Here is a 20,971-nt window from a genome sequence, read left to right on the forward strand (position 1 = left end):
GCCATTTTAAAGCAATTGGCTAAGAGCGATACTATATTTTTTTGCCAATAACCACCCGATACCAATTGGTGATCAATATATCGGTGCAAAACTGCATTCAACTACTAATCAACATGACTAATCATCATAACCTTGACCTTGAATGTGGCGCGCCAGTTAAGGGCTACAGTTAAACCGTGGAATGTCTACGGGATCCCAGAGCAGAGGTTTGAGATACACTGCTGTAGACCACCCATGAACAGTGGTGCCTCCAGTCCCCGTTCACATTCTGTGCTGTTGTCTACAGTGCCTAACAGAGGACAAACTATTACCTCTGATGTCACACTGTTGCTGTAGAGTCTGCTGGAGTCCCTTAACCAACTCCAGCATCCCATCTCTCTCTGCAGGACAATGAGAAAGTCATGTGAACTAATGTCACATTACCAGACTGGAAAAAGACAAGGACTTTAAATAAAAATGTATTTCAAGTCACCGTAATCGGGAAACTTGATCGTTATTATTACTATGATTAGCAATTTTGTAACACTTAAAATCAAGATGGTGCATGTCAACAGATATAATTCTGCAAATAAATCCAAGAAATAACTAAATGTTCCTCCTTGATAAAAAAAAAAACGTGTGTCCATTAGCCTAAAGACAACAGTCGCGATGTGTGGACATGTAACAACTACATGTAACACAATGTAGAGACAAAAGAGAAAAATAATCCTCACCCTCAGTCAAGACATTCTCTTTGGTCTGATAAAATTTCAGAAATCGGTGGTTTTCCTCTAACTTAATCTCCAAGGTGGTGTTTTTACCATTGAGCTCTGTAAAGTTCTTTTGAAAAAAAATATACATTAGGAAATGGGTAACAGAAATGTTGTCACTATAGTTTAAAGCTGCACTATGTAGGATTTTTTCGATTGTGCCCCCAATAAACATGGTGGGTAAGCTAATGAGGGCCTCTAAGAGTTGTTTAGCAACACAGACAGTTCAGTGCCCAGTGTAATTTTTGGACCACGCCACTACTTTCCAGCCAAATCCGTTCCACCAATCCCGTTCTAGCCAATCGCCTTCTGCAAGGTGGGCCTTACTCCTTGGTTTATTCTGTAACCACGCATTTTGTAACCACCTGGATTATATATATAGCATAAGTATGCTATAGGAAGGGAAGTTTTCTTATTGTAAGAAACTACAGTCACAGGACAACAAACTGCCAATTCCTCCCTTGTCTAGTACAGCATACATACACTACAAAAAATTTTGACAATTTCTCTATAGCTCAGCAACCGGGAACCCTAAGCTAATGTTAGCAAGGTTAAAAATAATATCAAACTCTGACTTAGCTCTTTTTTTGGAACAGGTAATTCTATGTTTCACATTATAATTAGAACATTCTCTATCTGGCATTGCTACAAAACCGCTTTCTGACCGGTGGGTAATTGCAAAATGCGGTAATAGTTTTTTTACCTTAAAAAATACTACCTAGTGCAGCTTTAATAATTTTAAACTAAGCAGCACCACTAAAACGCCAGCCACTTTAGGCCTCGCATGATTAATTAACCCCATCACACTAGCGCAGACTTTAGGGTAGGGATAGGTGATGATACAACAGATTTTCTTCTGATACCAATACCTATACTTATAAGTCTTCTTCTGTAGGCAACATAAAAGGGAGTAAGTTTTACCCTGGATTTTCTCCCCCTTTGATCGCCGTACCTCATCATGCTCTTTCATGTAACAGATTTTCTTGTTTCAGTCGGTTTGTGGTATTGCCAAAATTCCAGATGGCCTTTTGGCACAACTGTTTGCAATTTTTTTCTTCCTGTTCAGCATTTGATAAGCATCCAGTTTCATAAAAATACATCTTCAAATCACAAGCATAGAGGTTTTTCATGAAATGTTATTATTTCACATTAACCTGACGAAAAGTAGACAGAACAATAAATAAATATATCTCATGTAATCACTTGCATATCAATTGGGTGCTAATTGGTAAAACATTTAAGCAGGTCATTTGAGGCTAACTGCTCACATTATAATTTTTTCCAAACAGTATGTCTATCTTCGATTCTTCCACATTTAATTGTTAAGAAAGAGTTGCTGATGAACAATAAGGTACACAGTCTGGAATTGCGTGTGTGTAAAAGTCAACAGCTGTGCCGTCTTTCTCCGTACTGTACTCTTAAGACTAATGAGCAACAATATATTTCATGGTGGGCTACCTGAAATATACCCTTTCAGGTAGCCCACCACCATTTTTTATAGAGATGTATGGAGGTTAAAAACGTATTCTTTAGATTTTAAGAATGTAATGTATGGAAAGTGTTTTAGACAAGTTTCAAATCGTGAAATTCGACGTGCGCTACATTCCAGACCTCATCATGTATTTTCAAAGTGATCAGTCTTTTTCTTCTTCACCAGAAGGCATGAAAGTTAGCGAAAACCTTTTATTAAACACTTAAGAGTAAATTACTCATCTATAATTGGGTAATCTAAAGATACTTATTGTAAAAGACTAGTACCTTCAGGCAGACTAGTACCTTCTGAGAATGAATCAAAAATACCCAATTAAAATACAACTAAAATTAACTAAATGTTTTAATCCTTAGCTACAATGTAGCTACCCGCATGTGCACGTTTTCCATAACTATTTAGGCCTATTAGTTGTGTTTACTATATCACTGCTCTCCCTCTCCTGCATGTTCTTGGTTCTCCTCATTTCTATAAGTTACATTTATTTTGCATCAGTGGGTTTTATCAGTTTCTTTATTAAATTATCGAATAAACTTCATGAAAGCTTAAGCTACAATGTTTATATCTGCATCCATGTAAGATAGGTTTGATTAAGATTCGCTTTCTTTGACACCTTCGTGAACCTCAGCTTGAGTGACCTTGAAGGAGACAGGAAGGGGTCTGTTTAAACGCGTCTGACTCCGCCCACATTGAGCCAAGCCCCGAACTGCACACTGCAGACAGGTGTTTCTCGTTTCTAGCGGTTGGAGAATAAAGTCCTCTCAAATTCTAAATGTAAATGCACTGGAAAACAACTGTACGTTTTGCCATTAAATATACCCTTTCAGGTAGCCCACCACCATTTTTTATAGAGATGTATGGAGGTTAAAAACGTATTCTTTAGATTTTAAGAATGTAATGTATGGAAAGTGTTTTAGACAAGTTTCAAATCGTGAAATTCGACGTGCGCTACATTCCAGACCTCATCATGTATTTTCAAAGTGATCAGTCTTTTTCTTCTTCACCAGAAGGCATGAAAGTTAGCGAAAACCTTTTATTAAACACTTAAGAGAAAACAGTGATCAGTCATTTGTAACACAAAAACGAAATAGAACGTTATTGAACAAAATAGTTAGGTGGCCGACAGGGGACGGTGGACGATAATAGGGGGTTATATTTTTTAGCCACGACGCAAACCAACTAGATCAAAAAAGTTATATTTCCACAGAAATTTCATGATAATTAATGACATGCTATTTAATATTTGTATGTCTCTAATAATCACTAAACATTGACAACTTGATCAAATTATTACTCGGTAAAAGAAGATATATTTAAAAACTGCTGTTGGCTATGTCGGCAACAGGGGGTCCCAAATTACAGTACGCATTTAGAGATTATTTTACACTTACAAATCTGCTTAATTTCATTTTACAGTAAAGTTAAAATAAGGTATAAAAAGGGTTAAAATAAGGCGAGTTCATCATAACCTCGTCAGAATTAATGGGTCTCCCTAAAACACGGTGTAGTAGTCACAATTAATATATTCTAAGTTTTATATTGCTAACGGGTTTCGTCACCGGTATAGGCTATCTAACTCGCAGCTATTATGTAAGCCTGTTGAGAACTAGCTAGGCTTTTAGTGTTAGTTACCTGTTCCAGGTGAGAGAAATCATCAATTAGCTTATCCAGATTTACTGCAGTACACACCTTCATCTCTTACTCTAAACCAGGATAATTGAGAAAATAGAGAAACGAAGCGCCATCTCTCTCGGATATACAAGCTGATTAGCTGTGGCGGGAACTTGACTACAGCGCGTGCTGTGACGTTAGAAGTGCTTGAACTAGTACTGAAGCTGTGGAATAAAATGTAGTCTAATGCCAACAGTAGGCTACTACATGAACTTGAAGGAGTCTACGTGTAAGGTAAAATATGTATATTCGCAACATATAGCTCTATAATAAAGAACCATTACCAGAAGAATAATCTGATGAAATAATCCCGTTTATTCAAGTGGTAACCTACGAAATGGTAAACGGTACGTTTTTTTTTTTAATAAACACAAAAGCAAACATCCAGTGAGAACAATGAGCTATGCTGTTGAAGACAACAAATCAGAACAACATGGATGGTGGATTCCCACTTGGTCATCAAATGCTTCCTTTTTGACAATATAAAAAAAATGTGAAATAATTTTCACATTTATATAAACCATTTGTTGGAATTATTGTAAACAACATTAACACTTTACATTACTATTTCTCTGTTTACTGGATTTTAACATAGCTTGTGTTTTAAAGTCACTTCAAAACATGTTTTTATTTTACATTCATAGTATTATGTTTGCATATTCATATGTACAGCTCCTGAGAGATCGTTATCCATTTTGACTTTAGCTATTTACCTTTTTGCCACTTGTTCTCAAGGCGTTAGTAGACAGGTGTGGGACATCCATTCAGACCTTGGATAACAGAACCCTTTCTTATACTCCCCCATCCATATTTCTGAATCCCAAATGTATATAGCTGTCATGTTGTTAACAGGAATGGAAAGAGGTGGGGTAGGCAGTGCATCCTACTCAGGCATTCAGGAATTCCTATGTCCCTTCAGATCTGTGTCAAATTACTAATGGCACATTTTGTACACCTCATAGCTATGTTGTACTTTTAGCCATTTGGTCAGGGGTCAGGTACCCCTCTGGTGCAGTTGTGGGCAAGAACAGCTTGCTTACGACTGGCTTGTGTACAGGTTGAGGGCTAGGCTTCAGACGGAGGCTGTTCTGCCTGTCTACTCCTTCCACCAATGTGTAGACAGAAACAGGGGGCAGAGTGGAAATGGAAGATGAAGGTGGAATGGGGGGCCTGTCAGCCTCAAAGTACATGCTCTGGCATGCCTCAGAGGGCTGCTCCTGAACAAAACTATCGTCCTCAGTTGAAGCTGGCTGACCGGCCCTCTCATTGGCTTGTCTGGTAGTCATCTTCCCAGCGTCTAACTCTGAAGTGTAACCTCCCCCATCAGCATTCACCATCTGAAGCTGAAAGTCAAACTCCTTGCTCTGCTTCTTGTTCTCCTTTTCCATTTCAGCCTTATCGTCTGCTTCCTTCTCCATCTTACTCTGCTCATCAGGTTTCAGCACTACTTCACCAGTGGGTCTCACCTCGCTCACCTGGGTGTAAAGGTCCTCCCGGCCAGGTGCAGTCCAGGGACCCTCCCCAGTGGTGGGTGTCTGAACTGGGGAGTTGGCCTTAGTGCTGCCCAGGCCAGAGGGCTCCAGGGCATAGCTGGTGTTAGAGAAGAGTGGGTGGAAGGGGGAGGCTTCTGGGTCAGGCAGATCAGGGTCACAGCAGCTGGCCCGGCCTGAATCATCATCCCTAAAACCAATAGTGAGAGGAGGACCGTCAGAGGAGGGCGAGCGTTCCATCAAGCACTGGGTGTCCAGCTCAGTTAGTCGGTCGTTGGACTCCTCCATGTCCAGGTCGATGAACTCAACCCAGGGGTCATCACTGTACAGCTCCGGCCTCAGGTCAGGGTGGCCACCCAGGATGGAGGTCAGCTCAGCCAACTTACCTTTCTGTTGTCAATCACAGGTTATAACTTAGAGTTAGTTTAATGGGGCAATGTACATGTATTACAATCTGGCTGGTACTACATATTGCCATCTTACAAAACTCAAGTGACAATGATTATCATTAATGACGCAAGTAATCCTTTTCTAGCCATTTCTCAGTGAGAAGTTAATACCTTCAGGAGCTCTGGGTCGATGCCTATGATTTTGGGACCAGGAATTGGAGGCAGGAGAATCACCATCAACCTTGAAGAAAGTTATTTAACAGCCATATTTGTTTCATTAGACTTATTTTGCTAAAGACTTTGAACAAATGCAGTTCAAGACTGTGTCAAAAACAGGAATGAGTTTCTTACTTCTGTTGCTGGGAATAGATGAGCAGCATAAGGATGACCGCCGAACTCAAGGCAGCGAACACAAGCAGGACAGTAATTGGAAATCTGGACTCTGAGCACATACAAATGTAAAGCAAATAATATGATTCAAAACAGAGACATCCTACATGTTATGATAACAAAATATCAAACATTTCATGACAGCAAATTAAAAACAAGACATGTTGGTACCTTTAGTAGGGACGTGTATGAATATAGAGTCGCTGAATTCCCCAAAGTACTTTGATGCCAGCATCTTGCATCTCACCCTGACCTCATGGTTGGTGTTGGTGCGCAACCCGTAAAGAGATCGCTGCATTCCCTTCTCAAGGTCGACCTGGTAGCGCACACAAAACAGTGGTTTCACACTCATTAGTCAGTACATTTCACCCATACAGCAGGATGAGAAACAGCATACACCCACAAGATATAGTTAAGGGGCCTTACGGTTAAGAGTTTTCTGAAGGATTAGTCACTTTGAGAAATATATTGTGCTATATAAAGATATAATTAATATCTTTATATAGATATACAGAATCCTTAAAACCAGTAGACCCGTGATATGTCACTTTGGCAGATTACATCCAAGATTAGAATGATGTTACGTTACGTCAAGGTGTGAAAAGTGACAGTCGGAAAATGAGAGGGCAGAGTGGGACAGAGGAGGTTGGATGTAAATAACCATCATGTGATAAAGAGGCATACAAATGGCCAGACATTTTTCTTTCACTAAAATGATCTTAAAAAATGGTGAAATGCTTGGTCAGGTCAGAATGACCGCGACTGGCTAAAATGTGTCCAGAAGATTTGTATTTACACTGTTTTGAACAGCTTGACTGATTTCTTGACAACCAGTGTTCCCTCAAATTGCTTTGTCCCTGAGCACATTTTAATTATTTTGTGAGTGAAAACACAAAAGTTGTAAGAATTCTGTGCCACTTCCAAGGGCACATTTACAGGGAACACTGAGGTTGTACACACTTTAAGTTACAGTCTATGACAATAGCCAATACGCTACTGTAGCTATTCCAGCGTGATTAGTGTTTGTAAGTGTCCTATAAACTAAACCAGGGGAACAAATCCCATAAAATACCTATAGTTTATTTTATTGCATACCTTTATGTTCATTGCAAGCCTGTATATTTATTTTATTTACACGAGAACATCACATTTTCATTAGTATGTCTGAAACATCACAGCCCAAATAGGTAACTGATTATTGCCCAATTTACACACTTGTGCTTTTCTCAAAATGCAATATTACCCCTTCAAATCATACACAAACATTTAATTTTACTTTCACGGTGTGCTCTTGTAGGAAGCAGAACCATACTTGCTAGAGTTAAGCAATAAGGCATCGGGGGAGTGGCATATGGTCAATACACCACGGGTAAGAGCTGTTCTCACACACAACGCATTGTCTCTGAACGCAGCACTTTTCCGGGCTATATAGGCAATATACTCCACTTTTATTGACAATATAAAATATATCACAAACACTCACATTTATTGTGATTATAAACTGGTTCCCAATGCAATTAGAGCAATAATAAGTGATGTGATTTAATTCCTGTGACAAACGGTCTCTATTAAACCAGATGGTTTGAATCCTGAATGCTTATTTGCTGATAGCCATTGTATGAGACTGTATACCATGGCCAAGTATGACATGACAACCATTTTACTTGCGTAATTACATTGGTAACGGGTTTATAAAAGCAATAAGGCATCTCAGGTTTGTGCTTTATTGCCAATGTACCATGACTAAGCACTGTATCCAGGCACTCCGCAAAGCGCTGGGCGTCAGAAAAGCCCTGTACCACACCACCTCGTACCTTATTGCTTACATCATGTCTAACAGTCAATCAGGATTCAACGCGTTTACATTTTAGTTTTATAACTTATCAAGCAGCAAATAATCTCACTAAATGCGTTCTAAGTCAGAAAGGTGAATAAATGTGGAGAGGTTACAAATCCTTGTATGGGTGGGGCTAAACTGATCTAATCATGGTGAGATAAAAAGCAATCTGTCCCTGCCATCTGCTACAGGGTAAAGACTCGCCTTCATCCATTGTGTTGAGTTGACTTCACGGTACTGCAACTCGTATTGCAGTGTCATCCAGCCCATCGGCACATCTGCAGAGTGTGGCGGTTCCCAGCTTACCATGACGTCAAAGTGGCTCCCAGTTAGACCCACATTCAGCAGGGTCCAGTTCAATGCTATTGGAGGGTCTGGTTTCACTGGAACACATTTAGAAATGGTGAAATGCACAATAATTATTCAAGATGACATCAACAAATAGACTGAAATGCTTTATACACCATAATTCAGTATTTCTACAAAAACAGGCGGAACACTAAGAGTTTTTTTCAGTATACCAATAATACAAATGTGACCGTGGTTTAAAATTAGGCTAGACTCACCAATATCATACACTATAAAGATGATCTCGTCATAGACAATGTCCTGAGTTCCAGAACGAAGCTGGACACTGTAGGTCATCCAGACCTTTGTGTAGCTTTCTTTGAAGAAGCACTCATCTGTCCTGTCAGGTGTATAGTGAGGACATTCACTCCACTCCTTGGGTGATATGCTGCAGGCATGGGGAACAGGTTTTTCTTTTCGAAATTCTGTGCAAAGGCAATACATCTGACTGACATGAACATGACATTATGCAGTTATATAATACACTCCATTAACATAATTTCAGAAAATAAACAGTAATGGGAAACTTAAACAAAGGGATTCATTAAAAACCTAATCCCACCAGTATTTGTATCTTTACCTTACATTGCAAACCTTTTTCCCTACTCACTTTTTATCATTGATGTAGTAGAACATCCGCAGGTCTCTGGGTTCTGTGAGGTTTTTAAATGTTCCAATATTCCATCTACAGCGGAATGTGTTCATGTCATGGGAGACACAGCCAGTGATATGGGGATAGATCTGGAGGAGGGCTGAGGGAGTGAGAAAGATAGCTAAAAAGAAGTAATGGCACTGTCTAAATGCTTTAAACTTTAACTTTGCCCATATTGCCCATGGCCTATGCTGGTTGCTGTATACAGAGATCCTTTATGGGGTAACTCAAACAGAGCGTAACATAACTCCTCTTAGTGGCATAGCCACAGAGTGGACAGCTGTGTTTCGATTGAAGTATGCGCAGACCTCTCTAAATCTGTCAGTCAGACTTTCGGGGAAACCTCTGCTGTATCTATCCTAAGAACTGCACCCCCACAGTACATTGCATGACATTACCACTCACGGTAATGGCCCTACTGTTCGGGGAACCACAGTTTCTGCAAGCAACCAATGAAATTGCGCAATTTTGAAATGTTGTACAAAGTCAATTACTACTACAGGTGAAATAATGTAATAACCTGAAAATGTCTGTTCAAAGGAAACATGCCATCTGGCTTTGAGGCCAAACAACTCTACTGTTGATCTGTCCAAAGCTCATAATTCCAGTAGTTTTGTTCTTTACCCAGGTGTTATCTGACAACCACCTGGGAAATGTACTGGAGGATACAATAACTTCTTCCTATTTTAACTGAATAAAAGTTACTTTTGTGATTTGTTAAATTTGGTGTGATTTGATTTGTTACATTTGGTTACCAATATCAATGAATGTGTTTGGAATTAAGCTCAAATATCCAATTGTCTAGATATGTAAAAAAAGTTTCCAGGGGTTGTATATATTTTCTTAAGTGCTTTCCTGCTCGGTCTGTACTTCATCACCTAATGATAGAGGGGTGCTTCAGGTTATAGCCTATATGAAGTCTTAAAGAAAAGTTTGTATCATCAATGTGCTTTATGTCTAATAAATCACTGTTTACTTGTATAACTATAAATCCTAAATATATTTTAAACTTATTTTCAGTATGTAGACCTGATTGGCTGATATGATGGTCTAGAATTCACTCACTTAACAAGCTAAAAATGTATTGGTTTACTACCAACAGTCTTACTCACTTCAAAAAAGGGTTCCCTAAAGGTTTTGTGAAGAATCCTTTGAAAGGGAAGACTGTTGATGGGGGATCTTCATCAAAAGGTTGTTTAACAACGATTAGAAAGAGTTCTTTGAACTATTTGTTTACACTTTCACTTCAATAACTGATAGGGGTTCCCACAGTTTCAATTAAGAACCCAGAAAGGATCCCTGAGACCCTTTCCTTTGGTAACTCCTGCTTAACCCACTCAAACTGGCACAACAATGGTGAAACCAGCTTATCTTACAAAAGAGTCCCTTACCAATTTTTGCAAGCTTACAGAGTATCTAAAATAACTCCACAGCCCCCACCACGCTCCACACTGGATCCATAGTATGGTGTTAAGTTGAGAATTATTTTAGGAAACTGTTGTGCTTCCAGTGCTGCCTCTTGAGGTCATATTAGAATTGACACATGATCTATCAACATACCTACTGTAACAACATTCACCCTGCATTGGGTTATGGGAAGTGTTGGTCATTGCCTGGATCAGGCTTATTGCAAATGCTTTAAGAACTATAATTCAAAGGAATCAAAGTGTGCATTGTGTTGGTACTAGGTCTAGTTTCCTCTATATTGCAAAAGGAGTGCCTGAAGTGTCCATTGTCTGATGTCTTCTCTATACTATGTATATAAATAATACTAAGACATTTACTACTGGGTGGTTCTCTCATCAATTGTTCCCAGCTTTCTGAACTTTCCAGACAGATAAAGCATAAAAATAAATGACCAAATATCTTTAGAAAAATACTTTATTATTCCCTTTTTGTTTACAAAGCTCTGTAACAAAAGCTTCCATAATTTTAAGTATACAAATTGGAGGCACAAAACCCACTCGTATGATTGGTTGACTCTTAAGAGCCTTTCTGTATCTACCATCTTAGGTAAGTCAGCTTTCAGTTTTAATGAACACTATGATGAGCTTCATTGAGCTTATGAAAATATTTTAGTGTCTTATTCAGCTGACATAATGAATTATTTTAGGCTACCATTCAACAAATTCTAAATAGTCTTACTCTTTCTAGTCCAAACCAATATCACCATGTAGGCTTGCCTGCATCTGAGTGACATTGACTACAAGCACCAAAACAAGAGTAACAAATCCATAAAGTGAGTTAAGGAAATACATTGAACTTTTAATTTAATTTCTATTTATTTTACTTGAAACCTAAGATAAAATGTAATCGTAGTGTGAACAGTGTTACAACACAGATTATTATCCGCAAGAAGCCACTTTGGTGGAAACACACTACTTTACTCCACATGCCGATTTCAGAATATTCACATGGAAATCTGTCTCCAAATAGCTGGACATCTAAGAACTGACAGCTGTCTGTCTGCAACATCAACACTGCCGAGAGGGATAACACCAGTGTGAAGGGCCCTGGTGCCTATGGAGAAACACACACTCCTGGCTTGGTTAGCAACTCAACAGAGGAGCCAAAGGTTAAAAATAACCTGTTTACCAGATTATTTTCTACCAGGAACTGCACTTTCTCTGAATTAAGAGGAAGATTCTATCCAACACTTGGCTACACTCAAGGGTTTTATATTAGTTAAATGTCCTGTTTGATGAGGATTCAGGACAGGTGGTGATTCGGGAAAGGTGGTGTGTGTGTTGGTTTGACGTGTGTACTTGAATGGCTATCAAAGTGAGGTCCAGTTTGAGTTTAACCCTATTTATGTGGGGACATTTTGGGAAAGTGAGGATCTTTTGGCTAGTAGATTTTTAGGCTTTTGGTTAAGTTTAGGGTTAATTATGTCAATAATGAATTAGGCTTAACATTAATATAAATGTGTGTATCTGAGCACTTGATAATGTTCTTGAATGTGTAGGTAAGTGCGCCTATTGTTAGCTAAGTTTAGGTCATTACATTTCAAAGGTTAAAATGGTAACTAGCCACTCATATGAGTCCAAAGGGGTCCTTGGTCAGCCTAAATGCTTGACTGAGTCATTTTAAACTACACATCTCACATTAGATGTAAAAAGCAAAGGCATTCCTGGTTACTTTGATCAAAGAGAAAGAGTTTTATTTCAGGTGTGGTGTAATAGGAAGGATGAAGGGAGGAAATTGCTGTTGTGTGTGAAAAGCTTGTGTAACATTTAACAGAGTACACGTGATGAGTGCTGACCCAGGACGCTTTAAAGAAGCAGTTTTCACTATTCTCTTTCCTATGTCCATCACTGTATCCAACAAAACATTTCCGTAGTGATTTGCTTTTTCAGCCTTTCCATAAAGAATGTGGAGGACCAGAGCTGCCAAAATCCAAAATAAATAACTGTCTCAATAAATACAATATATATACAGCTCCGGAAAAGCTTTTTCATTCCTTTCCAAAAAAGTTGAAAAGGAATAATTGATGGACACTATATGGTCAACCTCTGTGTTAGCATCTAAATAGAACAAATTGTTAGTCAAAGCCTCAACGCGATAAAGTTAATAATCAGCTCTAGCATTTTCAGCTAGTTTAGGCACGTCTTAAATCTCTTCGCTGTATGTAGCCGTGTAACTGCAACCAAGGCATGTAAAGTCAATTTTCGCACTCTGATACCTATCCACCAATTGGTGTAAGGTGACATAGGTGCCATGACATAGTTTGATTGACAGCCCCTGTTTAGCTTAAGGATAAGAAAATACAAAAATAAATATATACAGAAATAAAAGAGTGTGGCGATAAATGAATATAAAAAAAAATATCTGAATTAATGATCAAAGAAATAAATCTGGAAATAATATTGTTTAATATATTTTATAAATATATATATTTTATATTTTTAAGTATAAATATATTTATTGATGATGACATTTATTTATGTATTTATTTATTTTTAATGATGGCAGATTTGGTCCTCCATAAAAGAAAAGCTGCATTTTCAATAAGGGTGTGTACATATTTGATATTCGCCATGTAAGTACACATCACACATCATTGCGTATATATTTTTTTCCTCATTTGAAATGTGATGTCTGTGCTGTGTGTAATTGGCGGATTTGCAACAAACAAAAGACATAAACAGGAGAAATAAGAAAATAAATCCCTATACCCTTTGCTTCAGAGAAAAATGTGCATCTGAATCTATTTTGATACAAGTCTGAAAAGGTCTATATTTCTCTGTTTAACGCTGAAAATGTAGGACTCTCTACATAAGTGGTAATAAATCCCAATAATCTCTTTTCAGATATGTATGGCCACAACAGTGGTTGCATGGGTGTGTATAAATTAAAGAAACACTGTTTCTGGTAGCTACATATTGTATATGTGGACAAATTAAAGCAAGGTTGTCCCCTTCAATTAACCATATTCACTCCACCGTGAGGAAAGACAGTGGCTTCCTCCTGGACGGGCAGAAATAAAAAAAATATGATGTGCGTAAGCTGGCAAAGTGACTCCACCGCTTGCCATGTTCTTTGTTCAAGTTTGTTTGCCAAGACAATAACCTCTGAGCCTAAAACACTGCTGATTCTCAGAAAAAACATTTTCAAGTATATTTTTGGCTGGAGGCTCAAATTCTTTTACACATTCTGACAAAATGAAGTACCACTTCCTGGAAACAAAGGAACTCAGTCAAAGCCTCCACTAATCTAAGATCCAACAGGTCCATGGTAGAGAAAAAGCCTCTAGTCAATGAATCAGTGCTAACAAGTACTATGTGTTACGCAACATGAAGAAACAATTAGCATGACGTGTGACCTGGGAAAAACAATTCCTATCCTGGTCTCAAAGGTCCATTCCTTTCAGTGGTCTATATATAAGAGGGGACCTCCACAGTTTCCCACAGTGCCCAAAGAAATTCCTAGAAATCCAGTTCATAGTAAGAACTCAATGTGCTGTGCACTGTGCAAGCCCAAACAAGCACGCTTATGTGTTCTAAGAAACTGTATTGGCAAAAAAACAATGAGCACAGTGCCCTTGCATTGTAATAACCCTAATTATAGTTCACACAGTAATACAAATATTCAATTATATATGTAATAATAAAACCTAATGATATAATTCACTACAATGCACATAACTAAACAATGCTATAACTGACCAAGTGTTTTAGGCAGTTACAGTTTGATGACGGACCCAGTGTTTACTCATATGTATATCTTAATATTTATGTAGATAAGGTACTGTTGGTCCTTAGTATGAAAACGACATGTAAAGGAAGTAATTAACTTCTAGGAAACTGTCAAATTTGTATTGATCATCTCATTAAAGGAAACCCTCTGGGTTTCAAAAGTACCTTCCGCAGATGTGGGCTGCTCCTGCGCTGAAACTGCAAGGATGAGGAATATGAAGAGAATGTAGCTTGTTGCCATGGTATTCATCCCTAGACAAGCATGAGAGAAGAGTTGAGTGAGAAATAATCAGTTCTATTCTATTCTACTAGGTACCAACATATCATTTGATGTATAGGGTCCCAGTGACCCTGGCTAAATACGGCGAAAATACTTCAAGTGTGAAATCTGACCTTAGCAGAAACTGAGTGGCCTCAAAAAGTAATTAGATCCCTTTGCTTTCTCCACATTTAGTTGGGTTATAGGGTTAAGCTGTAATTGATATGTTTTTCATTACTCTACACACAATTCTGCATAAATCACAAAGTGAATAAACACATATCATATCTATATATGTATGTAAAAACATTTTAATTCCAGCCAGTGTTATATTATCCTTTCCAAATTGTCAATGAGATAACGCCAGCATTTTGTTCCCCTGCAAAACAAAATAAACTAATATGAAATCCATTTTGATTTAATATTGTCACACAATCACATGTCAAATAGTTCAAGGGGGGTGGATACTTTGAGGCACCCAATAAATATAATTTGCCACAGGTGGACTCAAGTCCTACAAACATCTCAATGATGACCAAAGGAAGACATCTCAATGATGACCAAAGGAAGGCATCTCAAAGATGACCAAAGGAAGACATCTCAATGATGATCAAAGGAAGACATCTCAATGATGATAACTCTCTAAATTTAGGGAGTGTGATTACAAAAGTGCTGAATTCTAATCTCCATGATATTTCAATTTTTATTTTTAATAAACTGAGAAAGATTTAAGATAAGTTATGGGTCATGTGTGGTAACGTAAACATCTATAACATCAACATTTGGAGAAAGTGATGGGGTCTGAATACTTCAAAAGCCACAGTATACTCATTAACTGGACGCAATTCAAGAGAGCTTTGAAAAAAATGGTTTTTCCTCTGTCTTCTGCCTGTTGAGATAAGTAAACACAGGTGTGTTGCTTGCAGAAGCAATACGAAAGGATACAACAGTTCAAAATCATACAAACAATTTCATATTTTTCCATTTCACATACCTATCTTTGATGTCACAGTATTGAATTGCATAAGAGAGTAAAGTTCCAGACACTGAGCGACTCAGTGAGTTAGTGAATTGCAAGAGTACGGTCCACTTTGTAGAGTAGTACTGCTTTTCTGGAGAATTAAGTCTAACTGTCCAGCCGTGTTACGAAATTAGACAGAGACAACATCCACTTCTGAACATGAAATTTATTCTGCAGTCAACAACTCTGGGCTGGGTTGTGTCCAGCACTTGTGAAATCAATCCCTCCTACATCCTGGCTGCATTCCAGTTATTTTCCCCTTTTCATGGAAAGCGAAGGCACTCTTCTAAAATTAATATTCCTCATTATTCCCTTCTCTTTTCTTCTTGCCTAATATTCTATGCCAAACAAAACCCCTCAGTCTTTAAAAATATTTTGTTGAAGAATGGAATATGTTAAATGTGTTAACCCGTGTTTGTTACTGACAGACTTGGGGAAAACAAAGGAAGCATCACCCATGTGGAAAAGGCAGAGAAGATAGGGAAGTGGAAGAGAAAAAAAATTGGGATCCTAAAGACACAAAAACAATAGGCTAAATATACAGTGGCTCTCAAAAGCATCCCACCTCACTTGGAATTTTTTTGTGTTGACATTAATTAAAAATTGATTTAAATAAGGAGTTTTTGCTGCTAATCAACACAACATTTTTATCGAAAAAAGTTATTAAAAAGAATGTTATAAAAAAAATAATTACTAAATAGAAAATACTGCATGCACACATTTTTATTAATTAATTCTGTTTACAATATTTACAGGACTGCTTAAGCGGAGCCGGCCAAGAAAAGTGAATGTCTCTTACTCAGTGACTGAGTGACTGAGTGACTACCCATTGTTAAATACCATAGAGGTTAGAGATGCGGACTGCCATGTGGGCGACCGGTGTTCGATCCTCGCCTCGGGCAGAACAAAGTATGGGTTAGGATTTGTTCAGGATAGACAAGAACTTTGCTGGCTACAAGCTTCAGTAGCTACGTTATAGAAAATCTGGTGGATTTTCTAAGTATGCATCCGTGCATGCTTTTTGGGGTAATATAGACCACAACCCTTTGTGCAATAAAAGAGGAGGTGTTTCCTCAATTCTCTTGTCTTTTCACTAGATGAAAAAGTCAGTTATCATCACCTATATGGATAGTTATTTTATCAATGTCATTCATGAACAAAAGAAAAATGAATGTTGTTTTGCCATGAAAGGAAATAGCTTTGGCAGTGTAAAGTGTAAAATCTTCAGTCTCACTAGCAATTCATGAAAAAAAAGGATAGACAAAAACCTCACTGGCTTCAAGCTTCAGTAGCTATGTTATATCATTTTTGCCAGTGCCCATACAGTTCATAGATGCTATTTGTGGTGGATTTACATTTAATAAGAAACTTCACTCAGTTTAACACAATGCTTAATGGGGTCTAGCTAAATATTCAAACTTGGCATGATGTTAATGTGCGAATGTCGAGACACAATTTTATGACGAGGTGGTATGTCCCAACCAGTCCCTCTCTTTCTAATGTAATGCTTTGAATGTAGTGTATCAACAATGTTATACATGTTGTTGGATTGGATATTAGCTAATGTAGGGATCTTGTTCCGAGAACGGTGGAGTTTTTGACTAATTGGTTTAACAATGCAGATGTACATGTATAGCTTGGTGGTGTAGTGGTTAAAGACACAGCTTGCTACATAGGAAACCCTGGTTTGATTCCAGGGAGGTTTAACATTCATTCCTTCAAATCGTGGCCTGGCTGAACTTGGCTTGCCTGGTTCCTTTTCTTGTTTGACCTACTTTTACCATTTTTGTTATTATTTAAGTATGTCACATAATTGCTTCCAATAGCCCCAATTTGTCCTGAAATGGAAAATTAAATAACTTGATGTAACATGTTATGACTATCTGAATACAATGTAATGTATAACAGTATTGTTTTACGTAAGGGGTCCCCAGAAGAGGAAGGCAATGCCAGTCCATTGCAAAAAAAGAGAAACTCTGCACAACACATTTTCCTCCCCCTTTGAAAGATGCATTGTCTTAATTTCCTTACATAAGGCATATACAGTGGATATAAAAAGTATATACACCCCTGGTTAAAATGCCAGGTTTTTGTGATGTAAAAGAATGAGACAAAGATAAATCATGTCAGAACTTTTCCCACTTTTAATGTGACCTATAATGTGAACAACTCAATTGAAAAACAAACAGAAATCTTTGAGGGGGAAACATTATAAATAAAAACCTAAAGATAATCTGGTTGCATAAGTGTGCACACCCTCTTATAACTGGGGATGTGGCTGTGTTAAGAATAAACCAATCATGTTTAAACTCAAATAGAAGTAATTACACACCTGTCATCATTTAAAGTGACTAAATAATCACAAATAAAGTTCAGCTGTTCTAGCAGGATTTTCCTGACATTTTCTCAGAGCAAAAGCCATGGTCCACAGAGAGCTTCCAAAGCATCAGAGGGATCTCCTTGTTGAAAGATATCAGTCAGGAGAAGGGTACAAAATAATTTCCAAAGCATTAGATATAACATGGAACACAGTGAAGACAGTCATCATCAAGTGGAGAAAATATGGCACAACAGAGAAATTGCCAAGAACTGGACGTCCCTCCAAAATGTATTAAAAGACAAGAAGATAACTGGTCAGGGAGGCTTCCAAGAGGCCTACAGCAACATTAAAGGAACTGCAGGAATTTCTGGCAAGTACTGGCTGTGTGCTACATGTGACAACAATCTCCCGTATTCTTCATATGAATGGGCTATGGGGTAGGGAGGCAAGACGGAAGCCTTTTCTTACAAAGACAAACATCCAAGCCTGGCAAAAGTTTGCAAAAACAAAACATCAAGTCTCCCAAAAGCATGTGGGAAAATGTGTTATGGTCTGATGAAACAAAGGTGGAACTTTTTGGCCATAATTCCAAAAGGTATGTTTGGCGCAAAAACAACACGGCACATCACCCAATGAACACCATACCCACAGTGAAGCATGGTGGTGGCAGCATCATGCTTTGGGGCTGTTTTTCTTCAGCTGCAACCGGGGCCTTAGTCAGGGTGGAGGGAATTATTAACAGTTCCAAATACCAGGCAATTTTGGCACAAAACCTTCAGGCGTCCATTAGAAAGCTGAAGATGAAGTTCACCTTTAAGCACGACAATGACCCAAAGCACACATCCAAATCCACAAAAGCATGTCTTCACCAGAAGAAGATTAACATTTTGGAATGGCCCAGCCAGAGCCCAGATCTGAATCCAATTGAACATCTGTGGGGTGATCTGAAGAGGGCTGTGCACACGAGATGTCCTTGCAATCTGACAGATCTGATGTAGTGTAAAAATGTACACTATGTTTGATTAAGCAGTCACATACTAAATTTGGTCCTACACCATGTATAAATGGAATAATAAAAAACATATATGTCTTTGGGAAGCAACAAAAACAAATCTTACACTGGCACCTCAAAAAGTCTACAAACGCCAGAAACAAAACTTGTTCAGAAGAGAACACCATGTTAGTAAACATGTAGCCTAAACAACATAGTCAGTGAGTTTATGCCTTCCAGGACAGTAAACTAGCCAAAGTGCTGCAGGTGCATGTAATGAGTCTTACAGCATACTGCTGGCCCAGTGAGTTTCTCCATATGTAGTTTGAATATAAAATAATATCAACATATTTCGTAATTTGTTATTCAAACTAATTTGTCAAAGTATACATATAAAGTATACAAAACATGATTTACAAGATGACCTAAACTGTTAATTAATTGAACGGAGCGTTCAAATTTCTGTGTATAATAATAATTGTTCAATAATTAATAAGTACATTAACGATTTTTACATTGTGATAGGATTGGAATTTGGCCATTGGACTTTACCTTAACGCGCATACACAGCATGCCTAGACTAGAGATTGAAGAATCTGGAAAAAAAAAAGAAATGATCGAACTCAGTTGGATATGCATAAGCCTACAATTACCGCGTAGTTATATGCCTACATCGCCTTTTATGAGGCTAGCCTTCTATACTCACCGCAAGTAAGTTTACTGCCGTTTTCTACAAGTGGAAGCCTCGTATAGGCGGCGAATGGAAAAAAGATCCGGTAGACCAACACCCAAAAATCTTCACGTCTTGGAAGAAAAAGTTGTTTTTTTAAATCCATATTTAAACATGACTATGTTCTAAAGTTGTTACACTGTATATTAGCAAGACGTAAATATTTCTCTGTTTTGCACACTTTTCCTCTAGGATAAATTCTGACAATCTCTGGGGAGTAGGCGGGGCAACTGCTCACTTTGGCCTGGATTTCCGAGGACCTAGCCACAAAAAGGACAGTGGAATTTTAGGCTTCGTCTTCAAAATAGAAGTCCCCATTTGAAAGTGATGCAAATAAACACAAAATAGTCAAATATTGCGATATTCAGACCAGCTAATGCAAAACATTTTGCAATGCTGTTATGTAAATTAGACAGAATATCATTATGCGAAATAGGTTCACTGAGGAGAGGATTACCGTTGTCCAAGTCCCACTATTTAAGCAGCAATCTTTTGATTTCAGTGGATTAAAATACTTGAAACAGCCAGGAGCCTACGACACTAAACGCAAAACATTTTCAACTAGCTAGCAACTGTAGGAGCCTAACATCCTTTCGTCACAATGAACATGTAGGGTAATATGGGGCAAGACACCCACCCTAAGATCAATGTCTATTTACTGAAACGAAAAAGAAATAAATGTCTACAGTTGACAGATGAATAACTTTTATATTTTTTAGGAAATGGGCATTTTTCCAGCTACAAGGGAAAGATGCCCCCCCACATTATGTTAGTTGCCCCCCGTGGAATCTTATCCCAATAGAAGATAAGAGTTTTTAAGAATTGGCCTTGTTTTTTTACACCACTTACATTTTCCTTACACGCCATTTCATACAGTTAAACTAAACCTATTATCGTTTAAATAAGGCTGTGTTTTAAATCCCAGCAGTCCTTAAAAGGAGAAGCAGAAGGGAAAAAAATGTATAGTTGGCTGAGAAGGTATGATGATACAGAGGAAATTTGTAGTTAATTAAGATTGCTGGCAGCCAGAGTAGGTATTGAAAAAAAGAATGGTGACACTATTGTTTTTTGTGAGAGTTACATTGCTCACTGTTACCGTAATGAACGCATCATGACATTCCTTACGTTGCTGTGGGGGGCGCAACGGAATTAGTCTTTTAAACGGGAGTCATGCGACATTTCAATAGCCCGCAGTACTGTATCATTGTGGCATTAGCACGTGAATTTCTTATTGACTACAAAGTTTGAGGACTGTTGTACCACACCTTAAGCAAATTTGGGCAAAATTGGCTTGGAATCATTTTGTATAAAATTGCATTCCTTAATAACTGGGGACTTTTATTTTGAGGACAAAATGAAAATTCAACGGTTTTAATATTCTTTATTGATGCTAGCTTCACAGATCTAGAGAAGACTAGAAATCCATCCAAGGCGAGCTCT

The 20,971-nt window shown here is 38.0% G+C and overlaps 1 protein-coding gene across 5 annotated transcripts; it reads right to left on the bottom strand.

The window, feature by feature from the left end:
• Positions 1-4,201: 4,201 nt before the first annotated feature.
• On the bottom strand, positions 4,202-19,771 carry ghrb (growth hormone receptor b). Of its 5 annotated transcripts, none has more exons than XM_010877903.4 (10): positions 19,508-19,599; positions 19,354-19,397; positions 14,376-14,462; positions 8,974-9,115; positions 8,582-8,751; positions 8,220-8,398; positions 6,350-6,494; positions 6,140-6,230; positions 5,960-6,029; positions 4,202-5,789 (listed from the first exon to the last, which is right to left on the bottom strand). In XM_010877903.4, exons 3-10 carry the CDS (start codon positions 14,458-14,460, stop codon positions 4,872-4,874), a joined length of 1,800 nt encoding a protein of 599 aa, XP_010876205.1. In that variant the 5' UTR covers positions 14,461-14,462; positions 19,354-19,397; positions 19,508-19,599; the 3' UTR covers positions 4,202-4,871. The 5 variants fall into 5 exon arrangements, with proteins under 5 accessions (XP_010876205.1, XP_019909250.1, XP_010876203.2 ...); XM_020053691.2 differs by lacking the exons at positions 19,354-19,397; positions 19,508-19,599 and adding exons at positions 14,604-15,358; positions 15,464-16,028; XM_010877901.3 differs by lacking the exon at positions 19,354-19,397 and having other exon boundaries at positions 19,508-19,771.
• Positions 19,772-20,971: the final 1,200 nt, after the last annotated feature.

This window comes from Esox lucius, chromosome 14 (assembly GCF_011004845.1).
Source record: "Esox lucius isolate fEsoLuc1 chromosome 14, fEsoLuc1.pri, whole genome shotgun sequence".
Classification (NCBI taxonomy): Eukaryota; Metazoa; Chordata; class Actinopteri; order Esociformes; family Esocidae; genus Esox; species Esox lucius.

Excerpts from the sequence above, each read along its gene's own strand:
- ghrb (XM_010877901.3), bottom strand. The coding sequence starts at position 19,637 with ATGGATTTAAAAAAACAACTTTTTCTTCCAAGACGTGAAGATTTTTGG. Across the intron at positions 14,463-19,507 it reads CGGCAGTAAACTTACTTGCG|GGATGAATACCATGGCAACA; the intron begins GTGAGTATAGAA and ends ATGCTTGTCTAG. Across the intron at positions 6,495-8,219 it reads ACTCAACACAATGGATGAAG|GTCGACCTTGAGAAGGGAAT; the intron begins GCGAGTCTTTAC and ends GTGCGCTACCAG.